The 27,848-nt window shown below is 39.3% G+C and overlaps 1 protein-coding gene across 8 annotated transcripts in view; it reads right to left on the bottom strand.

Moving 5' to 3' along the window:
* The window catches only part of AFF2 (ALF transcription elongation factor 2), a 509,233-nt gene that overhangs the window by 78,439 nt on the left and 402,946 nt on the right, over positions 1 to 27,848 (bottom strand). For all 8 annotated transcript variants that reach the window (XM_055267794.2, XM_055267797.2, XM_055267796.2 and 5 more), the window contains one exon: positions 19,648 to 19,685. In XM_055267794.2, coding sequence (XP_055123769.1) covers positions 19,648 to 19,685 — 38 coding nt within the window. The remainder of the gene's footprint in view (positions 1 to 19,647; positions 19,686 to 27,848) is intronic.

Genomic DNA, 27,848 nt, shown 5'->3' with positions numbered 1-27,848 from the left:
TAACAAATATACCCAAACAGTCTTCCTTCTTCAAAGGCCTGGACACTCACCAGCCTCATAAACACATGCAATCAGAGAAGCTTTTGGTTGGATTTAGAAAGTGATTTGTGATCCTACAAGAGGGAATATTTGGTACACCGTGGATTCCCTCACAGAGAATAAAACTCTTCTAGGCAAAGACTATATACATCCTACAAAGCAAACAATTGAGTGTTTTCTTAGAAGTTGAAGTATTTTTCTATTCTCTGTGCTGTATCTGTGGGACCCAGTTCAACTCTGCTAATATACACCATGTTTTTTTTTTTTTTAACACATGCCCATATTTCATCTATCACACACACTTTCGTTTTTACTTACTAGTGAGCTAAATATGGTTTGGTATCTTTCTGTTTCAAAATTTTTGCAAACAGTAGTAGAGTTTAATGTTTATACTCTAGACCAGACATCATAAAGCTGACCTTAGAAGCAATATTAAGGAAGCTACCTTTTGACAAGAAGCTTTTGGCTTTCAGAGACAAAACCTCTTGTCCCAAGCATATGAGGTTCAAAAGCAAATCATTTTAATCTCCAAATCTATGAAGTCTGATAAATGCAATCTAACTGTATCAAAGTATAATCTAGTCAGTTACATATGCATCATACTATACATATACATCATAGTGTAGATTGCTCCCATCTCAAATTTGTCACAGAGGCATAAGCTCCCTATAGTTTTTGGTATATGAATGACATTATTGGTTTTATGTTAGAAATGTGCACGTACTTTATAAGGAGCACCTGTGTAACAATGAGCACAGCACGAGCCAAAGGACATTCATGCCTGAAGAGTGTCAGCCAACTGCTTGCTCCAGCTTCAAAATCTGTCAGTTAAATCTGGCAGAGTCATGTGCTTCCTCTAATGAACATGTTCCTCCACCCATGGCTGTTGAACTCCCAGAAGCCAATAAGCTGTTCTGAATTTGAAGTAAGAGAATATATCTTGGCAAAGTGGAAACATTGCAATGAATAATGAATGTTATCTCCTCTTTGCTGCCTGGGAGGGAGAGGAATGGGAGTCACCTTCTTCACAGGTGATTGACTTCGAATATCAGGCAGAGGGTTGGAGAAAAGGGATGGTAAGTGAAAAACAGAATCAAGTGTTGGTGTTTTGCCGAGAACATCCTGATAAGTAGGAAGAGATCAGGGATGTACGAGTGACCATTAATAAATAAATAGCACTGACGTATCTAAATCCCCTTGGCAAAGTTATTCCAAATTTCCAAAGGGACAAATACAGGGGAAATAAAGTCCTTAGATTAGAACTACTTTCCAGTTTTTCTTCTTTTAACAGAGAATATAAGAGAGCAAGATGAAACAGTCATTGAATTTCCCAAAATCAAAACCATATTCCATGAAGACCAAATGCTGCTGCATTTGAATTATTCTTTAGCCACAAATTAGCACCTCTCAAGAGCTTCATGTTTTTGAGTCATTGATTTTTGATAAATCCTGATTGGCAAATGTGAGAACAGATGTAGGTGTGCCAGACGGTTTTTCCAGACTTACTCAGGTCTAACTGCCAGACTTTGGACCAACTAAAGCTGAGAAAATTAAAGAAATAATTTATTCTCCTTCCCCTGACTCTAGGGATGGTGCTCTCTGTGTTCACTAGTTCATGCATTGGGTGCGACATCATCCGTTTGGAAGAGAATCACTTCTAGGCCAAAAGAAATATACCAGGGGAGGAAATACAGAAAATAGTTTCAAAAAATTAAAATACGCTGAAAAACAGGGAAAACAACAATGATCACTTGTCCAAGATTTTATGAGAAAATGCTCAAATCCTTTGTGCCAATGGTGTTTACGGTTGCAGCAATGAAAATTCTAATTTTGTGCTCTAATGAACACAAAACGATCCATACCCAACCTTGGCAAAACTTATAATGACTGTGTAATTGAAATGAGTTTGCCATATTAAAATATTTCATAAAATAGGAAATTGCCAGATGTAAGAATATGAATTGGGAAGCCATAGATATGTGATACAATAGCCACACCACCTCCTCATTTTGCAAGTAGGACGAATAGTTTACAGAATTGAAGAACACCATTCATACTTAACACCAGCTTACTAAAAACTAATCCACAAGATGTTCAATGCTTTTGAGAAGGATCCACATAATAGAGTCATTTTATCTTAAGCATCAGAATGTCTCAAGTTATAATTTACTTTTGTTTCAATATCTCTCAATGTTCTTAAAATGCCGTCAAATTCCTTCTCCCTATACATTTGGAATGTGGAAAAGGGAAGACCATTCTTTTATTCCTAGTAACATTCCCTGGTTAGAGTCAGCTAGTGGTTCTAACCCATGCTAAAACATGGATGAATTTGAGAACATACTAAGTGAAAGAAACAGACACAAAAGGTTACATACTGTATGATTCCATTTTTATGAACTATCCAGAATAAGTGAATCCATAGAGACAGAAAGTAGTTTACTGGTCAAGGCTTACTGGAGGGAGAAATGAGGAGTGACTGCTTAACGGGTACAGGGCTTCCTTGGGGGGTGAGAGAAATGTTCTAAAACTGATTGCGGTGATTGTTACAAAAATCTGTGAATATATAAGCCAATGAATTGTATAAATCAGTGAACTGTATGGTATGTGAATTATATCTCAATAAAGCTGTTAAAAATTGTGTAATGATCTCAAAAACCCCACTTTGTATGTCTACCATGGGGAAAGTTCTAAGAGAGGAATAGGCATTACTAAGGATGCTGACCTAGCCAATATGAGTATTCATAATCACCTAATTAGTTGAACCATAAATCTCCAACTTTTTAGCTCAATTTACCTGCTTGCAATGAGGCTGTGGCTTAAAGACTCCCTGCTTGGGACCACTGTCCAGCTTAGTGGCCCCATTGGTAGGCTGGTGAACCTTCCAGGGTTTGCTGCAGTGGCTCCATATGCCAGAAACATGTTGCCTAAAGACATTTTTGCTTCTGGCTCAGTTAGGGGTAGCCTTACATGACAATGACTTTCCTTAACCCACTGATGCATCGAAATCACCAACACAACTCAACTTTACTCATTCCAGCATGTCTCAAAGTTGATTCTGATATTCCATAGGCAAAAAGCTTCTGGGGTCAAATAAGCTATGGAAACACAACAATAAACTATGTCCCCCACCTTAGAGGTGCACAATGTAATATTAAGGGCTCAAAATTCAACTTAGAAGAAAAATTTTAAAACTCAGAATTTCCCATACTTATTTAACCACCCTCCACCAAATACACACACACACACACACACACATGCACACACACACACACACACTTACACACACCCCAAAGACATACACATTTTTGTCCTTCACAATACCTATTGACATCCCTCAAAACACCATTCGTGGACAATACTTTAAGAAATGCTTATTCAGCTCATTAAATTGGCTGAAGGAAGGGAGAACCATGACTTTAAAGCTTTTACCATCTGAGTACTTTACCTCGATTTATAGAATTTTAATTTTGAAAAAATGAACATGGATATGCAACACCTAAATCCCTAGGATAGTAATTCCTAACCTTTTACAAATCTTGGCCCACAAAGGAAAGAATTGGAATAGTATGTCAGGATAAACTAACATGATGGTTTGCAGTCAAGAGGCTTCAGGGCTCCTACCCCTTGTCACTCCAAGGGTTACAAGGATCAATACGTATGGATTTCAGTCATCTATACTATTAAAAAGCCTTGGGGGAGTTCTACTCTCAATAATGTATAATCTGTAGAAAAACTACCCCAATTCAACTGTCTTCATGTTGGGAAAGTGGGAGACAAAATGTCTAGGCAATGCTTGGCTTAACCTGGACACTGTAGAATTTGTGCAGACACTACCATGTTTTTTTTACATCACTGTGTGATTGACTACAGTTTTGTTGAGGTGGTAGGAAGCCACATAGAGCAAAGGCGTGATTTAACACCAAACTACCAAATCCAAGAACATAATTTGATATTCTGGAAAATGAGACTGAGCATGATTGTGTCCAAGCACCTAGAACTTTTGAGCAATCAGAATTTCTGTGCAAATGGCACAATGAGAACTATTCACAGTGATAGTCTTATATGGTCTTTCTGAATTAGAAAAGATTATGTTATGGATCACATTGTTTCTTTTTCTTTTTTTTTATTAAGGGTATATAGCCTTCTAATTCCTTGAAAATCATTCTCTCTATATGTGGTAGCTCTATTAACCAAAGTATTTGGATTCACCAGAGCACTTCTTCCCCCAGACTTGTCAAATATGAAAAGTGAACCTATAACTTTTTTCAAATGTCATAATTTTGTTTTATTATTCATTTTCTATATTATTCTTCTTCGGGGAATTGGAAATAAATAATTATATATTTATATATATATATATGTAAAAATTTTGTAGCAGTAAAAATTATCTCAAGGATCAGATTTCAGAAGGCTTCCCAATATGCTTTCACTTGAAAGACAAATCCAATTCGACATGAAGTTTCATTATGAAGAAACTGTTACAAGTGATGACACTGGTTATTGAAAATTGAAATGAAGTGACAGGAAGCTAACACCAATGTGTATGAGATTCTTTATTCTTTGAATGACACAAAGAACTCAATATATCTAATCATCTCTTATGCCCACTGGGAACTGAGCTACGGTGCCATTGCACAGGGTTGCTTTTTGATTGCCGAAAACCCAAATATTAAGCCATATGCCACTTACATCAGTAGTTAAAAAGCTTTGTGTCAGTGCTGAATCTTTGGAATTGTTTTACTTTCCCTCTCTCAGTTAGAGTAAATAATAGTAATCTGGACACAAAATTCATAAAAGGAAGGTACCAACCAGTCAGCATAGACAGACATTTTGGCTTTTTACATTAATGTCTGAATTATTACAAATCTAGAAGTAGGCATTAGGTACATTGTCTCTGAACAAGTTTTCTTGTGCTTTGGTGAGTGGCTCAGGCAGAGAGACTTTCAAAAGGAATACAACAGGAGGTTCGTTTCTCTCCTTCTTATTGTAGGTTTCGCCTAAGAAGCTCAAGGATCAGATGCAGTCTGTACTTTGATGAGATATATGCTGTTTCCCTCTCTTGTTCATAAAACTATCCTTTCTGGATTTTTCTCCAACTATTCCATCTTGAATCAAATCAGCTTTTGAGTATCTGTCCTCTAGCCTCTAGAATTAATGTCATCCCAAGGTCACCAGCGTTCGCTGATGTATGGCTTCTCTATCAATTTCCTCTTCCCTTTCCTTCCTCCTGGAGGCTCAATGTATTCCATTTATAATATTCTCCATTTCCACTTGGTGAAGTTTGGAAGCTGGGGTATATTTCCAAATTTGTGTCTCCGGGTGAGTTGTGCTACACTGTGCTGTCAAGATAACTATGGATTCTTTTTATAATTGAAAAAGCCAACTAACAGGAAATGCCTGTTTGATAAGCTGTACCTACAAAGGTAATATGAGATCTTCACTACTCAGTATCATCATACTCTCTCCTATCAATCTACCCTCCATAATTCTTCCCAATTAGTCAGGATCTTTGAGTGTCCTATATTATGTTAAAGAGTTATCTGTTAAGCATTTGAAATAAAAACTACCGTGAGTCTCACCACTACTAGTAAAACATTCAATGTACATGTTGAGAGCTACAATTTGAATACTGGCCTGCTAGCCAATAAGTCTTGAAAACAATTTAAAGTAAATTCCCTGATATGGCTAGTTATTCTCCCCTGTTTTAAGGGTTGCTAATGAATGTGCTGCCTGAATGAGCAGAAAGATTGGGAACTCAAAGAGTGCTAACCTGGATAACATGCCACTGGCACCAGAAACCAGTTTGTCCCATATAAAATCTCCTCTGGAGTATGTTCTTCATCTAGAGGTGATTTTCCAATAAAATCAGCCTTGGTTATTGCAAGCATTGGAGCAACCCCCGAGGGAGGAGATCAGGCAATTCAATTCTAGGCAATGCTGTATGAGGCAAAATTAACCTTGTAGCAATGTTATTTCCTGTAACACGGTCTTGGGTTTTGTCTGTCTGTTTGTTTATTTCTTTTGTACACTTCAATATTAAGTGAGGGGTATTTTTACCCCATCACTGAGATGTGACCAAAGGATTTAATGACTTACATATTCATGAGAAGAATATAAAATTAAAGAAAGCTTGTTTAGTTTAACCACTTTGCAGAGGTATTGGCTAGACCTTGTGGCTAGAAACATCCGTGACAGTGAGTCAAGCCTTGCTTAAGGGCGGCTCCCTTAGAGCTTTGGAGCCATCCAACTTCTCCAACTATTGGCCAATGGGAAAAGCTGCTGAATGCTTCTTAGTCCTGTGATAGTGGAGTATCGCAGGAAGGACGAAAGGGAAGTATCAGATGCATCTCAGACTCCATAACTCCAAAGAAGAGGACAAGTATGTGGGTTCTGAAATTGGCTGCTGTGTGTCCAATCCTGCAGATTTCTGAGGATCAAGATGCCTTTCAAAAATAGAAAATTGCATGTGTTTTCAACTGTTAACTTCATGATGTTTTTGTTTCCTTGTCCCATGTTATGAAAATTTGACTTCTGTCACTCTTGAAAATGCCTAATGACATACATCAAATATAACTACCCATGCATTAACCCCCATTCACAGGGAGGCCGACATCTTCACTCCTGTGCCTCCTCTTTTCAATTTGTAGAGGGAATGAATCAAAAGTATGAAGGGAGATATACACCAGAAGAATCACTTGGAGGGTCAAATTCTAGCTCTATTAATAACAGTAAAACTAGCTTTATGACGGTTCAGAGTAAAGCTAATATGGAATATAGATTATTAGAAAATAAGACTCTATTCCTTTCCAAGAAAAGGAAATAATTTACCCAATGGTTAATAATTAGTTCAGTATTATTTCCAAAGAGCAGCACAAAATCATACTTATTCTAACACTAAACGCATACTCAAACTAAACTAGGATGGTTGAACTTTAAAGTCATATCCTTAGATGCTTGCACTTACTCATTCAAGATACTGAGCTGTTGTTATATGATAGCTACTATTTGAGATGCTAGGGTTACAGCAGTGACTAAAACAACATTCTCACTTGTATGGACCTTACATTCTTGTGGGAGGTGACACTTCAAAACATGGAGGGAGAGAGAGAAAGGGACAGAGTGAGAGAGAATGATGAGTACTTAAGAGAAAAAATAAAGTAGGGTAAAGAGAGTGAGCGTGTACAGGTTGTACGCTATTTTGTATACAGCAGTGATCCAATATTGTTATTCCTGCTCAAAGCCTTGTAAAATTCCTCTTCAAGGCATTCACTATGTGCAAGAGGAAATCATTCTTATTTTGAACCACACTAACTGATTTGATTTACAACTGTTTTTCAACATCCATGGCTCCGAATCACCATCTTAGATTAGTTTTTAAAAGTTAAAACCGGCCGGGCGCAGTGGCTCACGCCTGTAATCCCAGCACTTTGGGAGGCCGAGGCGGGCGGATCACGAGGTCAGGAGATGGAGACCATCCTGGCTAATCTGGTGAAACCCCATCTCTACTAAAAATACAAAAAATTATCTGGGCGTGGTGGCGGGTGCCTGTAGTCCCAGCTACTTGGGAGGCTGAGGCAGGAGAATGGCGTGAACCCAGGAGGCGGAGCTTGCAGTGAGCCGAGATCGCGCCACTGCACTCCAACCTGGGCGACAGAGCAAGACTCCGTCTCAAAAAACAATAACAACAACAACAACAACAACAACAAAACCCAGTTAAAACCACATTCAAAAGTCTATTACCCATCACTAAGACCAGGAGAAGAACCTCATACATGGTTTGACTGCACTCTCCAAGGGGATCTCCCAATGGGCTGTGCACCACAACAGCATCATTGCAGGAAGGGCACAGCTGTTCTCTGCTGTGTCACTGTAGGGCGGCCCTTATTTGGGTGTTGATTTTAAAAACACATAGCTTTTTCTAGTTCCATCACATACGTAAACAGATGTTTCTGTAGTGTTTGGAAATAGGTTCTTCTGTTTTCTTTTAACATTCTCCTCTACAATCTTGTTTCAATTACGTTACCTCCCTATTTGGAAATAGGTGAAGCTTAAATTATATGTGAGTGTACAATGTGTATGTGGAGAGTGTATATACACATCCACATATATATTTAAAGCAAGTTTTCTAACATGTCTAATTTGCTATTAAACCCTTGCAACATGGTATGAGTCAAGTTAAACTTTCACCTAGCCAGTGTTGGAAGTTACACACATCTCCAGCTCGTGAGAGAGATGAATAAGTTGTGATTTTAGACGTAGATGCTATTATTAGCAGATCCCCAGCAACCACACTGCAGCGTTTGATAATGCAAACATGAATGAGTACAAATGAACTCTTTGGCTGCCCTGAGCTCCCTTTGCCAGGCTTCCATGGAGGAATATAAGCCACAACAGTTTTCTGAAATGCCTTCCCTAAGTAAGTGTGACCCACTTGTTGTGACAGTATGGTGCTGAGAGGTGCAGAAGACAGTAAACAAATTGGAAAAGGAATGAGAATTGAGAAAAAGATTTGAGACCTTCTTTTAGTTATGGCTGCCTCTGCCTGCCCCAACAAGGGGAACAATTCTGCCTTGGATTTAAATTACCATGGTGCATGAGGGTATGCTGATATAGAGTATATAAACACATGTGCATACAAAAACTGGATTATAATGACATGCAATATACCCCTATGCTATAAATTCTACAAATAAAGACATTTTCCTGTGGAAGAATGATTTACTTTTTTTTTTTTTTTTTCAGTGGTGGCTCCCTAGTTAACTCCTGTTGATTTAGGCAAAAGCTTTAAGAAAGCAGATACTATTTGTTTCCTATTTAAGTCCCTGGCCAAAATGAGTCATTTCTGTAGTTCTCAGTCCCCCCAAACTACTAGTCAACTGAATAATAACTTACTACCTCAGGCTCTTGACCCTGAACGCATTCTGCGGTCGACAGAGGACATGATTTACTGTTTGGACCCCTGTGTATAGTCACCATGGGGGCATGCGTCATTTCCCTAAAAATAAAAATAGCCCTACTGTGCTTATGTTTTGGGCTGACAAAAATACATTCAGAAAGAAATTTTATGTCTGTGATGTGAATTCAGAAACTGAAGCTAAAATAATAGTGTCTTGTGTCATGCCTAAAATACTATATCTTAGTGTAGCCTAGACATTTGTGTAATGTGAAAGGAATTGTATGAAAGAAACATTTTGAAAAATGCAAGAAATAATCAAGGGTTCATGAAAACACAAGGGAACAACTGAATGCTTACAGGAACTCTATACAAGCTGAGATTTACATAAAAGTCCACAGAGAAGGATTAGCTAGATATAATCAGAAAGGATTTGATGTGTCTATTTATTTGCAAACAGTTTGAAAAGAGCACCTTATAATCTCTCCCCAACTCTAACCTTTAACTTTCTAGAATAAAAGAATCCTTTCCAGCATTTTGTTAGTTTCACCCACACTGCACTGCTCTCCTCCTAATACCAAAAGTAGGGCCCAAGTATTAATATTTGGCAGTGTGATGCTTTAGGTATACCGGCACATGCAACAGCTCTTTCCTTTCTTTTCTATTCTGCAACTCACACACTTGGTATTTTCCGCTACTGTGAAAAATGCCCCCCCCCCCCGCCCCCCGCAAGCTGCCTCTAAGTACCAGACATTGCTCACAACACAGCATCTGCTTTCTTCTCTTAGTGCCTTTTGAAAGTGTTGTTCTGCTCTCTTGAAAGGCCTCTCCCCACTGTTCACTGGGGGACTCCTGCTGAGATAGGGAGAGCTCACTCTCAGCAGTTGCTCCCTCCTTCATCTCTGCCCCATAGAATGCTACACATGCTTCAATCATACAAACGACCTATTCTGTAGTGTAATGGCTTTGTCTTTCCCTACCAGTGTGTGGGGACTCTCACAGTAGAGATCTTGTTTAACTAATCTCTCTATCAACTGTGTCTGGCACATAGTAGGGACAACATTATTGTTTGTTAAAAGAGCAAATGTGTGGCTTGCTTGAATTCTAGCAGGTTAGCTATGTGACTCTAAATTTTTGACAGTTACTGAAAGATCACTACATGGCAATATTGAAATAAAATTCTAGGTGTAACTCTTATGTACCCCAAACTGAGCTGACTTGTGTGGGCAGATTAAACAGCGTTGTCCGTTCTTGTCTAAACAGCAAACACTAAGAAGGACAGAGTTAGAAACTAACACGTGGACCAGGCAGTATTTTATGAATGTTGATACTAAAAATAACATGGTTTAGGTCCCTTTAAAATGGTTTAATTCCACATTTGCTGGCTTAGTTGAGGTCCATCAGATTCACCAATAAATGGGTGTTTTCTGTTTCTATTTTATCCCTATGGTTATTAGCGTATTAATTTAACACCTAAAGAGAAAAGGTTCTCATAAAACTTTTGGAAAGAGGAGTGATGGTAATTTGGCAACTAATGTGTTTGAAGTTTTGAAGAAACTTATCCTTATAGATATAAACTTAATATAATTGAAGCTGGCATAATTGTTAAAGAACCCGCAAATCTGATGATTCATTAATTTTTGACACATTTGGTGTCATGTTCTAAGAAAATAAATTGTTAAATAAAGTTACATAATACAACTGAAAAAACCAATAACACATTTGTAGGCATTGAAAGTGGACATGTGTGTCCTGAGAGGGAGTTGGTAAAAACTGAAAGGTTCGTGGAAACTTGGGGTTCTGGGTAGTTTGCTCTTTGGGTCTCAGTTTTCTCATCTGAGATTGCCTAGATGATACAAATCCAAATACCAATGAAAAGGAAGGTGTTCAGACATTTGTGCAAATTTCATTAGCTGTGAGGATGATTGCTGGAACCTGTTGCATCCAATTGTGGCTATCTGAACAACATAAAGAGCCCAATTTATTTTATGCAGCTATTTAGAGAGAGATGTTATTGGTATCTTTCCATTAATTGTCCTTAAATTGGCGAGAGCCAGTTAGAGATTGACTAGAGGTTTGGGGAGGATGTAGGAAGCACATTGTTGAGGGTGCCTCATTATCCTGAAATGAGTGGACTGGGCATTTTGCCCACTGATCTGATGAAGCTCACTGGGGACTACTTAGCTTCATGTATCTCACTCAGTGGGACCCACCCCAAAATTTCCTATACCTTCATTGAGGACTGTGTCTCAGGGCATTTACAATCCATAAAAACAACTAACAGTGTCACACTGTAAAAGAGACATAGGAGCCACACAGAAGAATGGCACAGAATAGAGAATCCAGAAATAAATCTAAGCATTTACAGTCAATTCATTTTCTTTTTTTTAGAAAACTTTTATTTTAGGTTCAGGGGTACATGTGCAGGTTTGTTATATAGGTAAACTGCATGTAATGGGGGTTGGATTTACAGATTATTTCATCATTCAGGTAATAAGCATAGTATCTTGTAGGTATTTATTTCGAATCCTCTCCCTCTTCCCACCCTCCACCCTGAAATAGGCCCAGTTGTCTGTTGTTCCTTTCGTCGTGTCCATTGTTCTCATTGTTTAGCTCCCACTAAAAATATGCAGTATTTATGTTCCCACTCATAAGTGGGAGTTGAACAATGAGAACACATGGGCACAGGGAGGGGAACACACACACCAGGGCCTGATGGGGGCTGGAGCGCTAGGGGAGGGAACCTAGAGGACGGGTCAATATGCGCAGCAAATGACCACAGCACACATATACCTATGTAACAAACCTGCATGTTCTGCACGTGTATACCAGAACTTCAAGTAAAATTTTAAAAAATAATGCAGTTTTTGGTTTTCTGTTCCTGCATTACTTTGCTTAGGATAATGGCCTCCAGCTCTGCCCATGCTGTTGCAAACCACATAATTTCACTCATTTTTATGGCTGCATAGTATTCCATGGTGTAAATACACCATATTTTCTTTACCCAGTCTTCCGTGGATGGGGATTTAGGTTGATTCCATGTATTTGCTATTGTCAATAGTGCTGCAACGAACATACACGTGCATACGTCTCTATGGTGGAATGATTTATATTCCTTTGGGTATATACCCAAAAATGGGATTGTTGGGCCGAATAGTAATTCTGTTTTAAGTTCTTTGAGGATTTGCCACATTACTATCCACAATGGCTGAACTAATTTACACTCCCACCAGCAGTGTACAAGTGTCCCTTTTCTCTGTGACCTTGCCAACAAGTGTGGAATTAAACATTTTTAAATTGAATGAAGACACTTTATTGTTAGCAACAACACTCAATTCTGTGTTTCATGAAACATTTGTCCTGCCAGACAAAGCTATCCTCTGGTCAAACACATTTGGGAATCCTTAGGTAAGACAAAGCTAAACAGAACTCCTTCTTTGAGCCTACATTATGTGAATGTGCACAGTGATGCTCCAGGGAAGGGATATGATAGAAGATGCCAAAACTTCTTGGTGCTGGAGCCTTTTATTCTCAAGGAGACAATCCCACAAAACTTGTTTGGCAGAACACAAATCAGATTCCACTGCCTTATCATTCAGAATGGTGACTTAACTGACTGACATTCTGCATGTCTGTGATGTGCATGTATACAAGAACATCACAAGAGATATGGACTCCAAATGCAAAATTACCTTTGGTCCTAGGGGGCCATTTCAAAGGCTTTACCCAGTGTCTTTGGAGCCACACTTATTTTCTACCTAAGATATCTTTTTTAAACTCTAATGATGTGGCTTCTTGTCCTTTATTCCACAAATGTAAAAGGTGAAAATGGTGGGGAAAGGCATTATGTGTGTGTGCACGTGTGTGTGTGGAGTTAAATACAGATGCATTATACACACACACACATATATAATTTATGTGCATGCATGAATCTACTTTGAACTAACAGGGCTAATATTGTTCTAAAATGAGTATAATCATAAAACAGACTTCCAGGCTTTGGCTTTTTTAAAGAAGTGGAATGTCCATATAAATAATCTAGCTGAGGCCTATAACAAGGAGGTGACGCATGCAATTTCATACTACAAACTAATATCAGATTCAAGACTAGAACCCAGGTCTATCAACCCTTTGTGTTTAATAATTAGGGGACTGATTGATAATTCACATTCAGTACCAAGTGAAGAGCTCTTTAATGCCATTTGACTCTACCATGTGAATCTCTTCCATCTGGGTGAGCTCTGAGGGCCCTAAGCTACCATTTCTACTCAGCCTTGGTTTCCAACCTGGTCTTTCACTGCCTGCATCCCATCAGGCAACCTGGGCTCCTTGCTTTCCCTTGCCATACCTCAGCACCAGTGTCGCAAACCGGCAGCCCTTAAAATCCTGGTGCAAATGTTTTCTCTTCCCCCATTGTCCCTTCCATCTTTGACAGTGTTAACTAGAAGCATTTTTTGTTCTTAGAGCCTCCCTGTACTTTATCTGTTCCCCACTTAACAAACATTTCTCTCCCTATATATCTTGTATTTAATTTTTTACAAACCGATTTTATCTTCTCTGCTGGACTCTAAACTCCTCAAGGGTAGGACTTGTGTCAGATTTACTTTTAATTCCCTCAGCAGCTATCACAGTTCCCAGAATGTTGTAGAACCTAAATAAATATTCATCAGATGAATAAATGAATAATGTGCAAATATCATAGTCAGGAAAATTTTTGTGGCTATTTGTCATTTTCACTAATGAAAGCACCATATCTATGATGAATCAGGTCCTAAAAAAACAGTAATTTCCTAAGCAGAGTGGATTCTGATCCTGAATTGTGAAAGACAACCATCACGTTGTTTAATGTTGTTAAAGTGTAAAAGCAGGGAAGAATTTTATGCTTGACAACAGTGTGTGTATGCTCTCTCTCTCTGTTTCTTTCTCTCTCTCTTTTGGTAACAGATGTCAACCTCGGTTAGATTCAACTCAACTTATTAGTGCATGGCTTTTAGCCAAAAGCAATTCACATTTTCAGAAATGTACTATCACATATGTCTTAATAACAGAAATGTGTTTTTGAAAAAAATGTATGTGATAAGTCACATATGGTGGAAGAAATCTGTACATCTCGCAGGCCTTGCTGTCACAATGAAATCTTGGAGATGACTGCTGCAGAGCATTAAAATACAAGTGAAAGTCTTTCTGACACATTAGAGAGCCATAATTTGAACATACTAATCAAGCTCTGATAACAGTATGGTTCCAATATAGTGAGAAATAGACCAGGTTTCTCTTGTCCTGATCAGTGATCTTAAAAACACTCATGTTTGAGTCTTACCCTCAGAGGTAATATTTAATGTTTCAAGGAAATGGCATTAGTGTATCCAGGTACATTATGTGCTTACATTCACTAGGCATATATTTAATTTCTTTTTTATATGGAGCATAATTACTGTATATCACAGTTTCCCTATGGCAATGAAAGAAGCAGCTTACAGCCATGAAAATATTAAAAATAAATTGAAAGAGTGGTTAAGAAATAGGGGGAAGGAGGCAAAACTTTTAGAAACTTATTAGCCATGCACTAATAAGTTTATTTACCATCACCATAACTGAAAGCTAATTTAGCCTTAGTTAGATGTGGAAGTGACAGAATTTTAGAAAATTAATATGCCCTTTGCAATAAATCCATCCACACACAATTTGGAAGACTAGCAGTATGCTCTAGATATGTGTTCTATGCGTTCATTTGTTTCTGAGGCATCAATGCCCTGTCAATGGATCTCATATCCGTATGATTTTCAAAGGTAGTGAGTGAAGAGCGAATCTGTTTGCTCTGAATGAGAATTAAGTGACACATCAACCCTAGAAAGTCCTAAACACACAATAAGGGCTCAGTAAAACTAATTGTTTTAAAGGCCAAAGGAGAAAGGATTGATAGTTTAACCTTCAGCATCACAAAAAAGCTTAATGCTTTTTTCTACCTCACCAACTAGAGCAGGAGTCCACAAACTTTCTATAAGGGGCCAGATGGTAAAAGTGTACAGCTTTATAGGCTACATACATTTTATGTCACAACTACTCAAGTCTGCCATTGTAGCACAAAAGCAGCCACAGACAATATGGAAATGAATGAGTGTGGCTGTGTTCCAATAAAACTTTATTTATGCTTACTGAAATTTGAATTTCATATAATCTTCACATGTCAAAAAACGTTCTTTTGATTTTTTTCAGCCATTTGCCAAACTCTACACCAAAGGGCTATATGAAACCACACACATGTTCATATTTACCAATTTGTGTTCATACTTGAGTTGTAAATGATGCCACTGGGCCTCTGTTTTCCAGTAAAACTGTACACAATTTTCATTGTATGCTCAAAAAGACAATCAAATGTTATGTCTTGTTACGAGATCAAACAAGGAACTGGTCAGAAACAAAACAGCTGGAAAGAACCAGAGCAATGGAGGAACATTTTTACATGTGGCGTGAGTCAAGAATAACAGGGACTGTGTTGTAGGAAGTCAGGGACCCCGAATGGAGGGGCCGGCTGAAGCCATGGCAGACGAATATAAATTGTGAAGATTTCATGGACATTTATTCGTTCCCCAAGTTAATACTTTTATAATTTCTTACGCCTGTCTTTACTGCAATCTCTGAACATAAATTGTGAAGATTTCATGGACACTTATCACTTCCCCAATCAATACCCTTGTGATTTCCTATGCCTGTCTTTACTTTAATCTCTTAATCCCGTCATCTTCGTAAGCTGAGGAGGATGTATGTCGTCTCAGGACCCTGTGATGATTTCGTTAACTGCACAAATTGTTTGTAGAGCATGTGTGTTTGAACAATATGAAATCTGGGCACCTTGAAAAAAGAACAGGATAACAGCAATGTTCAGGGAACAAGAGAGATAACCTTAAGCTCTGACCGCTGGTGAGCCAGGCGGAACAGAGCCATATTTCTCTTCTTTCAAAAGCAAGTAGGAGAAATATCACTGAATTCTTTTTGTCAGCAAGTAACATCCCTGAGAAAGAGAATGCGTCCCTGAGAGGAGGCCTCTGAAATGGCTGCTTTGGGGACGGCTGTCTTTTATGGTCGTAGCTGCGGGATGAAATAAGCCCCAGTCTCCCATAGCGCTCCCAGGCTTATTAGGACAAGGAAATTCCTGCCTAATAAATTTTGGTCGGACTGGTTGTCTGCTCTCAAACCCTGTCTCCTGATAAGATGTTATCAATGACAATACGTGCCCGAAACTTCATTAGCAATTTTAATTTTGCCCCAGTCCTGTGGTCCTGTGATCTCGCCCTGCCTCCATTTGCCTTGTGACATTCTATTACCTTGTGAAGCATGTGATCTCTGTGACCCACACCCTATTCGTACACTCCCTCCCCTTTTGAAAATCACTAATAAAAACTTGCTGGTTTTGCAGCTTGGGGATCATCACAGAACCTGCTGACATGTGACGTCTCCCCCTGACACCCAGCTTTAAAATTTCTCTCTTTTGTACTCTGTCCCTTTATTTCTCAGACCGGCTGACACTTGGGGAAAATAGAAAAGAACCTACATGAAATATTAGGGGTGAATTTCACCTGATAGGACTGGACCACTTGGTTAGTTACAATACACATATCCTTTTAACATGACGGTGACACTCTACTAGAAGAGAGCCACCAGCCTTGTCAAGCCTGCAGGCTAGGTTCCTGGAAGAAACCTATTTTCTTGGAAGAATCCCTGTTTTCTGGGATATGTCCAATTTGTTTACTTATTCATTCAGAAAACATGTATTGAATCTTTACTCTATTTGGGGTTCCAGTGCACTGTGTGTAACTGAAGTTCTCTAGTGTTACTGGGTGGGGGGTCTTTGTTCTTCAAGCTTCCAAGATGGTGGTGGCCACTCCCAAGATGGGGCGGGACTTTTGTTCTCTGACCTTGGGATTCCAATGAATGGAACCTTGGGCCATGTGGTGAGTGTTATAGCTCTGTTAGAAGCTGTGGGTCATGGAAGAGAACCGTGGAACCCAGCGACCAGTGTTCAGCCTGATTAGGACAAACCCAGGCACTTAGCTGTGCAGGAACAATGGCAAGCCTTTAGCCCGATCGGGAGTGGCAATGGGTGCCTTGCTGGATCAGGAGTGCAGCGGACACCCTGCCAGATCCGGAGGGATGGAAGTCAAGGGCAGGTCTGCAATGGTGGCATTCAGCAGTGGTGGATGGCGAGCAAAAGCTCAGCTCGAGCCGGAACAAACACAGACCAGAAGAGTGTGCAGTTGCAAGATTTAATAGAGTGAAAACAGAGCTCCCATACAATGGGAGGGGACCCAAAGAGGGTTACCTGATCTGGCTCAAATGCCTGGGTTTATATCCCGATCATTGTCCCTCTCCCTGTGCTCCCAGGCGATAGATGATTTGATTATTTCTTTACCTCCTATTTTTAGCCTAATTGGTATTTTAGTGAACTCTCTTTACTATCTGATTGGTCGGGTGAGCTGAGTTACAAGCCCCGTGTTTAAAGGAGGGTGTGGTCACCTTCCCCAGCTAGGCTTAGGAATTGCTAGTCGGCCTGGGAAATCCAGCTAGTCCTGTCTCTCAGTCCCCCTCTCAATGGCAAAACCCAAGTGCTGTTGGGGAGGTTGGCCAACGACTGCTCTAACTGCTCCCTGCTGAACTAGGGGCATAGTAGGGTTGTGCAGTTGAGATTTCCTCAGGAGGGATGCCTTTGATGTCATCAGAAATGGCAAAAGGACCATTATATATAAAACTTTCTAAAAACTTTGACTCTGTTCTCCTGTCAGGCGGAGCAACGGAACCCTGCTGTGGAGTTTTTGTTTCTGAGCTGAGGTCTTGAGGAAGTCTCCTTCTTCAAGTGCTGAGTTTGGTATCATGAACCCAAACTCATCCTGAGAACAGTATCTTATTTAATTAGAAGACAATTCTAAACACCTACCTGTTGGTTATGACTTAGGTTTATTACTAAGCGGATTTTCAAATATATTTAAAGCACAAAGCTCAATAATCCTTTGACTCTTCTAGTTTCCGTTCCTTCTTTTTATAACATTCCTCAAAACACTAGACAGCAGATAGAGTCTGCACTGTGAATTAATAAGAACTCAGAAAAATACAATTACTGTAGGGTCAAATGCTCACAAGGGGCAAAGAGAAAACAGGTCCTGCTTCTAGGCCATTAGAATAGAATTAAATGCAACCCCAAACACTGCCAATGGGCTATTCTATGCATGCAAAAATGCAGCTTGGGAATCACTTCCTATTGGGAGTGCTGGAGCTTGGAGACATTTGCCACTGAGGGCCTCGATTTACATTCCTCCAGCCCTAGCCCCACTCCTTGTGACCGGGAGCACACATCTGCATGCAGGCGGACTGGAGGAAGGAGTGAAGTTGAACTGCAGGAAAGAAGTTCACTAATCGCCCACCCAGGGACAAAAGCCCTGACCCTGGCCTCATTAGCACCATCCTCTAATTCTCCGAGCTTGCCAGCCACAGGCTTACAGTGGAGGAGCCTTTAGGGCATTCAGACGGAAAAGAAATCAGGCTGCAGAGAAGATTTCAACCCCCAACTGCACGACCTGACAAAACCTCAGCTACTACAAATACTTCCATAAGACTATAACATAATGTATCTCCAGACTATGGATGCCTCTGTAGATGTTACAGAGCCTGATAGGGAATATTCTTTGGCCTAAGAAAAATGAAACTTAAAAGCAAAGTACACAACGCCTTTTGGAAAAACGTACTAGGGCTTAGATTTAATGGTATGCTAAATGCTACCCTGGTGTCGTGGAAATTTAGTTATTTTATTATACAAAACATAAGCAGGCTTCTTGTCATTGGCATTAGCTGATCCATTCTCCCAGAAACTTAAAAATCTATGTACTCTCCATTTCTGTATTTGGTACCAACTATAATGGAAGTCAGCTGAAATAAATTAACACATAGTTCCTCGAGATGTGATATTACCAGACCTATAATAACCCAGCAAATAGAGAAAGTCCTCCCTCAGCCACAGAGCTGGCAGGACTAGCATGCATTGTAACACTGCAATCAGATGTTACAAACCCAAATGACAAGACAGCCATCCTTCTTAATTTGAAAGTCTCCCTTCTGGAAGAGACAGGATGTCTAAGATGTACTATATTTAAAAGAGGTCTGTGTAGCTTGTTTATGATTTAAGAGTATCTCATAAAATGCCTTGGGAATTGCTTTCTGTTAGCTAAAACATAAAGAAAAGCCTTTAGTTAACTATATTTTATGAGCTTTTCATTAACAGAGTATTGAGGCCTTGATGCCAAGGTGCCAAACCTCCCCACGTGGCTGGAAATCACTTGGCACACTTTCAGTCATTTATGTCTCTGTCATAGGTCCAAGGTTTGCAATTAAAAATGTAATCTTTTTAGCATGTGCAAAACCCAAAGGCTTGAAGTACTATGTATTGAATATGATTATAATAGTATTTGGCAGCTATTCATGGATTGCACATATTAATTTATGTAAACTGGGTACAACTTGGGGCATTTCTTCATCAGGAACACAGGGAAAAATATAAGCTGGTCCCTGCTCATTGGAGGATTTTTTTGGCTTGTTTTGTTTTTGTCTTTAAATTGTCGTGAATAGAGATTAACTCAAAATCCAAGGTCTCTTTTATGACCTTATTTTTTCACATGCATCGAGTCCATTAAAATTAACATTTGCAACTAATAAAAATAATAACTTACTTCACAGGATTATTCCTAGGTTTTGCCTTTTCAACAGCCTGTAAACAGAAGAGAAAATGCAATTAGACAATATTAGCAGGCATAATCATTGCAACTAGCTACCAAAACAATAAGCAATATAAAATGCTCTTCAGAAACATAAGGAGCTAACCGAAACAGGGTGCTGTAGATAAGCAGACTGGAGACTCAGAAAGCAATTTTCTTCTCCTGGGAAACATGGTTACCTATCCAAGTGCAGCTTTCCAGTACAGGTGGGCATTGTGAGGACTGCCTAGAAAGTTCATCAGGGACCATAAAAGTGGACTTCTGGGTGCACAACTAGGGTCCCTCTCTTCCCACCTTTCACTCTAATCTTACCCTGTTTGGACCTGATTGGGTTGTAATGACAGGTTGGGGAAACAGATACAGACAGAATGGTCGTGGGCATATCCTGCATTTTTAGATTTGTGGTAGGGAACTGCTCACCCTAGCACTACTACTGACACCTGGCCATACTTCCACCTTGATAGAAAGTCGAGTGTCCATTTCTAAAATCATGTTTATTAGCTGACACCACAGAAGGGCAAGGAATGACTGAATACTCAGATCAATTTCCTCCTGTGGAACCTTGAAGAAAATATACACCAAATCATAGAAATGAGGAAATCTCTGGGCCCCTTGGCCTGCATTGCCTTAGACATGGAGCCTGGTTCCAGTTTAGTGCTGAACCCATTGATCTGTGTACAGTCCATTTATCATTCATGAAAAGAGCTAGTGATCTTCACAGTATATTAGAAGAAACAACTCAGATCATCTGTCAACAGCCCTCTTATTTCTGTTTCCTTCTCCACAGGGATTTCAGCTCCTTCGATTCTTCTGGAATTAAAATGTTGCTAAGCAACACAGCTGGGGGTGCTGATGGCAGAATGGCTACAGTCTATCAAACTGTTTAAGCACCTGGAGGGTTTTAGTGATGATTTTTTTTCATATTTCTGTAGCATAATTATGTAATCAGAACCAAACTTGTACTCCCATAGACTTTTTCAGGCTATAGACATTATGTTTGATAAAAAGAGCATTGAAGCAGCCATTTGACAACCTCAGGGTTGTTCAGGTCCTTTAAAAAAGTATCTGTTTGGGGACCTTTATATTTGTGAATCTTGGAGGTGGGTAAGGGCTACAGAGAAGAGAATACTGCTGTAAATTAGAATACAGAGGCAACCACTTTTAGCAGAGACAACATATAATCTAACTCTGAACTTGACATTCTGGGTGACAAGTGATATTCAACATACTGAAGACCTCTATGCCTAACAACTGAACAAAACACTTCCAAAGTTTAGATGTTAGTGCTGGAAATCCATGCTTCCATTTATTAAGTCTCAGGTTCTGTTTCTAGATAAATAACCATTAATATTTGGGCACTTTCTTTGGCTTGGTAGGCAAAAATCATTTTCTCACCATCTGTGCCTGAGGTTGAATTTTGGCAAGTGCTAGAATAGAAAAAAAGCTAAGGAATGAGGTAAGAGGTGAAAATGAGAAAACAAGAAATATGTGTCTGGCTGGCCCAACTCATGTGTCACATGTATCTTGGATATGAAAACTTGTCCATTTGCAGTCCGTGTACAGAGGATGCGAACCTCACTCATCCTGCAGATTCTCCCAAGTCAGAAGAACAAAGGGAGAAGCAGTGCTGGCAGGAAGTGGGGACTGCCATGCACCTTTCCTACAGCAGCAGGACCCAGTCTGCACATACATGCACACTCACATCTGCCTTTGTTTTAAAAAACCCTTTTCTCTCCCAAGCCTGGCTGTTTTGCAATAAGATATAGTAGTAGGCTGAAGACATGTCACTGTGGAAATCATGTGAATCCACTTTTTTCAATCCCTTAGAATCCAGGTAAGTCTGTTCTAGAAGACTTAGGTTATCACAAAGTAATGGGTGCTGTGTTCAAGTGGTTTCCTTTTAAAGCATGCTGGATGTGATAGGATGAGCTTGCCACTGGCAGGAGACAGGAAGAGGGAAAAATCAAAGTGACATTGCTTATCCTCCCTTTGATTCGGAGGCACGTTTTTTGAAAATACCCTCTCTGCTCTATGCTTTAGAACTGTCAATTAGACCCCGTTATTTTTCTCTGATCAGGAGGAACATGATCATGTTTGAGGCCAGTTTCTTTGAAACATACATCTTTTTATAGAGCCAACATAGGAAAATAACTTCCTTCAAATTATTTTTTCTGGGTTGCCTGGCTATTGATTGAAAATGTCTATGCTGAGAGGTTCTCTTTTCTTTGGAAATTAACTTGTGATCATTCTGATGTCCCAACAGCTCTAGTCAGATGTCCTCATGTCATCCTCTTGTGTGCTCATCACCTTGAATCTCTCAAGTGAATGATGGCAGAGTAAATGATGGCAGAGAACCTTGCCATATGACAAAAAGCTCGCAATGTGTTGCTTTGCTTTCACTGTAATTTGATGTTGTTTTAGGCATGCTATGAGGAATTATTACATGAAGAGACTTTGAGGAAAAAATTTTAAGTGAATTATTTATGTACAAATGATACGTGAATTATTCTACAAGATACACAAAGAGAGAATTTCTCTTTTGAAATGATGGGACATAAGAAGACAATCCCAAGTTCCAGATACACATGCCAGAATGTAAGACACACTGCAAAAGGAGGAAAATTAAAAGGAAATGACATAGCACAATTCACCAAACATCAAGACAGTTACATATTGGGATTGCAGCTAATTTTAAATTTAAAAACATACATTAAAGTAATTTAAACTGATTGGAAAATGGAGGCTGGAGAGTTAACAGTTATGCTGCTTTAATTTATAACGTCTACATGCTTTTAAAAACCTATATTCTCCTTATTTTGTGCCATGGTTCCCTATCATGATACTTATCTCACAATTGAGGAAGCTCTAGTATAAGAAAAAAGCAATAAAAGAAATTAAAATGTTAGAGAATGTACTCCAGTATGGTGTGATGAGAGGTAATAGGCTAGAGTGGAGAGAGTGCTGTGCCAGAAATGTTAAAAACCTGGGTTCTAGTCCCAGATTTGCCACTTACCCTATTGGCAAGTACTAAACACCTCTGAGCATCAGTTTCTTCATTTTAAAAATGAAGATAATAATTCCTGCATTTTCTACAGCAAGGGTGGTTGTGAGTAGCCAACACTGACAACAGTGCTCTGGAAGCTGCAACATGATATGTAAATGCAGTGCACCTTGATTGTGACTGCTTTCTACACAGGTATTCATGCGTAGATTTTTACAGCCAGATAGTTTATGGGCTTACTGAGTAGAGGCCACGTTGTGGTATGAAACCTACGTAGTTATTCCAATGAGGATTATAGGAACCACTATCTTCTACTCTCCATATCAGTAGTGGTTCTGGAGTGAATAGAATGCTTCTGTCTGGAAATTGCTATTCACAGAAGACTTTGATATGTTTAGATTCTACAGATCTCTCCTTCTCTCTATTTGTCTTTCTCTCTTTTCTCTCTCTTTCTCTGTGTTTCCAAGGAAGCCTAGGATGATTCCATATTTTCCAGTTTATCTCTCCTTTAGTAGCCCCTCCTTCCACACTTCACTCCATCAGAGGGCTCTTTACTTTTTTATTAACATTGGACTCTGAGGATGGGGAAGCCCTGAAGCTCCTCTTCTACATGGGCCACCTCTGTCATGGAGTATCTTGAGAAATTAAATGCAAGGAAGAAGGAACTTCTCTGATTCCAAGGAGCATTTCTGAGGTGACTTCTCTCTCATTATCAGCAAATTTATTTATATTTATTTAAATATAAATTAAATGTATTTATACATGTCTATTGGACTAGAAATATATATTTATAGAAAATGTAGAGAATCTTTTGGGGGTTGTAAGAAGCATGCTCTGAACAGTCAGACTTATGACATCATCCCCCTCCTTTTACAGAAAACAAATCTAATGCAATATGTTTCCTGTATGTTGAGACTGTCAAAGTGAACATTTGGACGGCCTAGAGATATTGTGGCAGTGGACTCAGGTATTCGTTTTTTCCATAATCAATAATAATACTGTCAGTTAAGCATAAAATGTGATTTTATTAGTATTTCTCTATATGCCTTTTAGATTTCCATTTCATATGCATTTTCCTTTCATTCTACTAGCAGATACATCCAAACTGGGTTTTTACATTTCTTAATCAAAAGGGAAAAGCCCATCATTCAGATAATTTCAAATAACTGGGTATTCAACAACATGGAAAAAGACAGAAAAACAATTAATTGCATTGGTTTTGTGTTTCTTTGTTTTGTTTTGGATTTAATTTTTTCTCACATGATTGTTCTGTGAGGCACAGCTATACCCTAACCTAGCAGCATGTATTGGTAAATTGCATCGATTGCCTAAGTTCAGAAGAGAAACTCTTCTATTAACAAATGAACTCATCATTAGGGTATTCAGATGGCCTAAAATCAATACCGACAGAATTGGCTAAAACAATTGAAGAGGCATATACTGACAGCACTTGCTTAAATATAAAAATGAATCGCTTAATTACAGCATTTAAATAGATTTCACTGGAATGAGTAAAATGGCAAAAGACAATGTATCCTGTAGGCTAAACCCCAGCTGGCATTAAGCACACACAGCCAAGGGTGGCAGATTAAGAGGACAAAATGTCACTCAACATTTTGCAACACCTGGATGCCTGAATTTCTGACTTGTCATACAGGGATTATAATATTTAGGAAAACACTAACCATTATTATGGATGCCTGAAAACGTGCATGGAAACATCCCGTATTTGAACCTTGAACCTCTAGGAAGCAAAAACATGTTACCTATCTTTAGATCACTGGGCTTTCCACATTTTAACTTTATTCATTCTTTTCTAATAATCAATGAAATAGGTCTTTGCTATACATAACAGGGGCAGGAATATACTTTTGACAGGCAGAGGTTGGGGAAAATTCGTTCTCAGTGGATAGAACTATGTCTTGCACTTAACAGTCACTTACACATTGATGAGATAAATGAATCAAGAATGACTAGGCGAACTCATAGGCCTGGACATTATGCTCTGGGCATGAAAATGTGCCAGAGGACACTAAGCTCTGTGTGGAGGGAAAAAATAAGCCTCTAGAGGAAGAGCTGAGCTCCAGGCTGATGTGCATCTAAATTCATCCTGCAACTGAATGTAAGGCTCTTGTTTACACTCCAAAGAGGAGGGAGTCTGGAGCAGCATTCACAGGGTGAATTTCCCATCCCACTTTCTGGAAGAAGGCTTGTAGCTACCTGTGCCTTCCTCACTCTTCCTGCAACTACTGCTAACTTGATTTGTATTGCCTCTCACCAGAACTATGGCCACTGCCACCTCACTTCTCTACTGGTCTCCCTATTCTAAATCTACTTTATGTTCTACTTCAAGATGAATCTTCCTAAGGCTCCACTTTGATCACATTGCTCTCATTGTCATAATCCTTCATGGCTTCCCATTGCTCATTGAGTAAATATCAATTTCACTCACACTGCCATTCAAGACCCTGCCACAGCCAGTTGAATAGCCACTGAATAGCAGGTATTACTTGTACCTGCACGTGCATTTCACTACCATGGCAGCCAGAGTTTTGTGAGCATCCAGCCCAAAGATGATGTGATAACAGCATTCAGAAGTGCCTGCATTCCATAAAGACTTGCTCCCTTCAATCTGGCTATGTCGCTGGATAGAAAATCCTTTAGCAAGATCCATTTGTCAGTTGGAAATTTCGTTTATAACTAAGGTTTGGTTTATTGTAACTTCATGAAAAATGTACTGTCTTTGGTGAAGAAGCATGTTTCACCCACAAAGTCATCTGTTGACACTAATCATTCTCTAAGTGCAGTAAATATGGAGATGCCAGGCAAGCACTTCAGTATTGCTTTGAGGTGTTTATTTTTCCCCAGTCAGGAGGCCCAATGTAAGTGGCACTTGGTCACTCTGTTCCCCTGGGATTTGTGGGTTTGGAAATTCAATTTTCTTTCCCCTAACCAATCTGAGCCCTCTTGCCCCTGATGCTAAGGGGGCACACCTCACAAAATGACATGTATCTTTTAGTGAGAGACAATCAATGCCTAATAGAGGTTTTCTCCCTACCATGCATAACCCGAAGAAATGGGAAGTGTACTATTAGTACATAGTAGGTACTCAATTACGTATTCAAAAACCTAATTGGCAGGAAATACTGATAAAATATCTTTATCATTAACCTACTAGTGTGATAAGGCTTCTTATCCCTTTGAAACACATTATACTCTGGGTGATGAGACTACATTTTTATTTATATACTAAATACTAACTGACTGCTTTGTATCTCAGTTTTCTTATTGAGAAAATTAGAAAGCTGGAGTAAAAACTCTCTATGGTCATTTTAAGGTCTGGTATTCCATATTTTAATACACACACAGGAGTATTTCACATATATCTAAAAGGATTATATACATATGGATATATATAAATACATGTATTTATATATATATACACATATGGATATATATTATATATATGAAGTGGACTAAGGCTTCATATTTAGCCCTGAATCATATATATGTGTGATTGAATATTGAGTGAAGGACTTTGCAAGAATGGTGTTTGCCCTTTATTATATAAAGTCTGTAGTATACAATGGAGAATGTAGGGTTCAAGGGAAGGAATTTTAAGCATAAATTGGATAGAGTCAGACTTGATTTGGGAAGATAAATGTGGATACAATAAGGAAGATGGACACAATGAGGGAGAAACAGGAAGCTAGGGAGTTACTTTCTCGTTAATCAGGAGAAGTAATGAACACAAGAACATGGCCGATCAAACCAGAATGTCTCTTGCACCACAGACAGCATTACTATTTCTGTGCTAACAACTCAAAATAGTCTGAACTAGGAGGCAAAAAATACCAACTAATTGTCTAATGTACTAAATTTTCCCTCAGTCTATTTCTAACCATAGTCAGGAAAACCAGGCTCTGTAGCATGTCCTGGTAGTATTATCAGGTCTACCCTATCATCATTCAGGAAGGGAGCCTCTCAGGAAACACTACTTCTGCTCTGGCTGGAAGGGACAATATAATATGTTTTATCAGAAAAAAAATGTGGAATTTTCTTCACCTTCTGCCAAAAGAGCTGAAACACATGCAAGCCTCTCTCCAAATACTGTATCTGTTCACCATTAGTTATAGACTGAGAAGGAGAATCTTGCTGGGTTGGAAGATAGTTGCTGCCATTATTTGCAGGCAGGCACACTGCCAATAAACAGAGTTGTGCCACAGAGTCTATTTTGTCTATTTTAGATGTCTTCTCCTTCATCTGTTGAAGCCTCAATTGTAACAGTTGTGAAACTACATCAGGATTTACACAAATATATTAAAACAGAAAAGTTGCTGAGAACAGTTTCATGGTCACACTGTGAAGACTTAATGGTATAAAATCAATGTTTTCACGGCTCCCGAGGGAAGCTGAATTAACATCATCCCCCAAACAGATTCGTCTCTCTTCAGGATAGTTCCCTTCCCCTCATTTCATGACACATCTGCTCCCCTGAGCTAAGGAGTTGTATCTAGCACAGTGCTTCTCTGCAGATGCAGTAAAGAGGAATAAAGACTTAATAAGACTTAATGACCCTCGAGTCCATGTTTATGCCCAGAGGATTCTGAAGGCTAGGCTCGGGGATTCTGGGACATGCCTGGTCATAGGGATGCTCTCACTCACTATAAAGTTTTCTCCACGTTACCAGGCAGGCTCGTGGCTCAGAGGCTTGAAGGTGAACCTAATCACTATCTTTAAGAACCTGAGCTCATGCTGTGATTCTGCTCCAAGTGAGGGCTGGGAGAAGAAATATTAGAGAGGTAAGAATGGTTGGGCAGGAGAGGTGAGAAGATACAGAGGGGAGAAGAAGAGGGCAAATGAGGATATAAGAAGCCAGGTTCTTCCACTTTTCTGAGGAATTATCACAAGTACCACTGCACTACTGTCTTCACAGAGGAACACAACAGAGCATATGGGATTGGAACAGACATCCAGAGGTGAGGGCAGTGGTGTGCCAGTCAGTAATGCACAGAATTTCTATTTGTCTCGGTATCTCTGTAATCTCTATATCTCTCTCTGTCTCCCCCTCCCCCTCCCTCTCTTACACACACACACACACACACACACACACACACTCACTCACAGAGTACACTGTTCACAGCCAGAACATCAC

This window comes from Symphalangus syndactylus, chromosome X, assembly GCF_028878055.3.
Source record: "Symphalangus syndactylus isolate Jambi chromosome X, NHGRI_mSymSyn1-v2.1_pri, whole genome shotgun sequence".
Classification (NCBI taxonomy): Eukaryota; Metazoa; Chordata; class Mammalia; order Primates; family Hylobatidae; genus Symphalangus; species Symphalangus syndactylus.
This window is presented reverse-complemented; position numbering and strand designations above follow the sequence as displayed.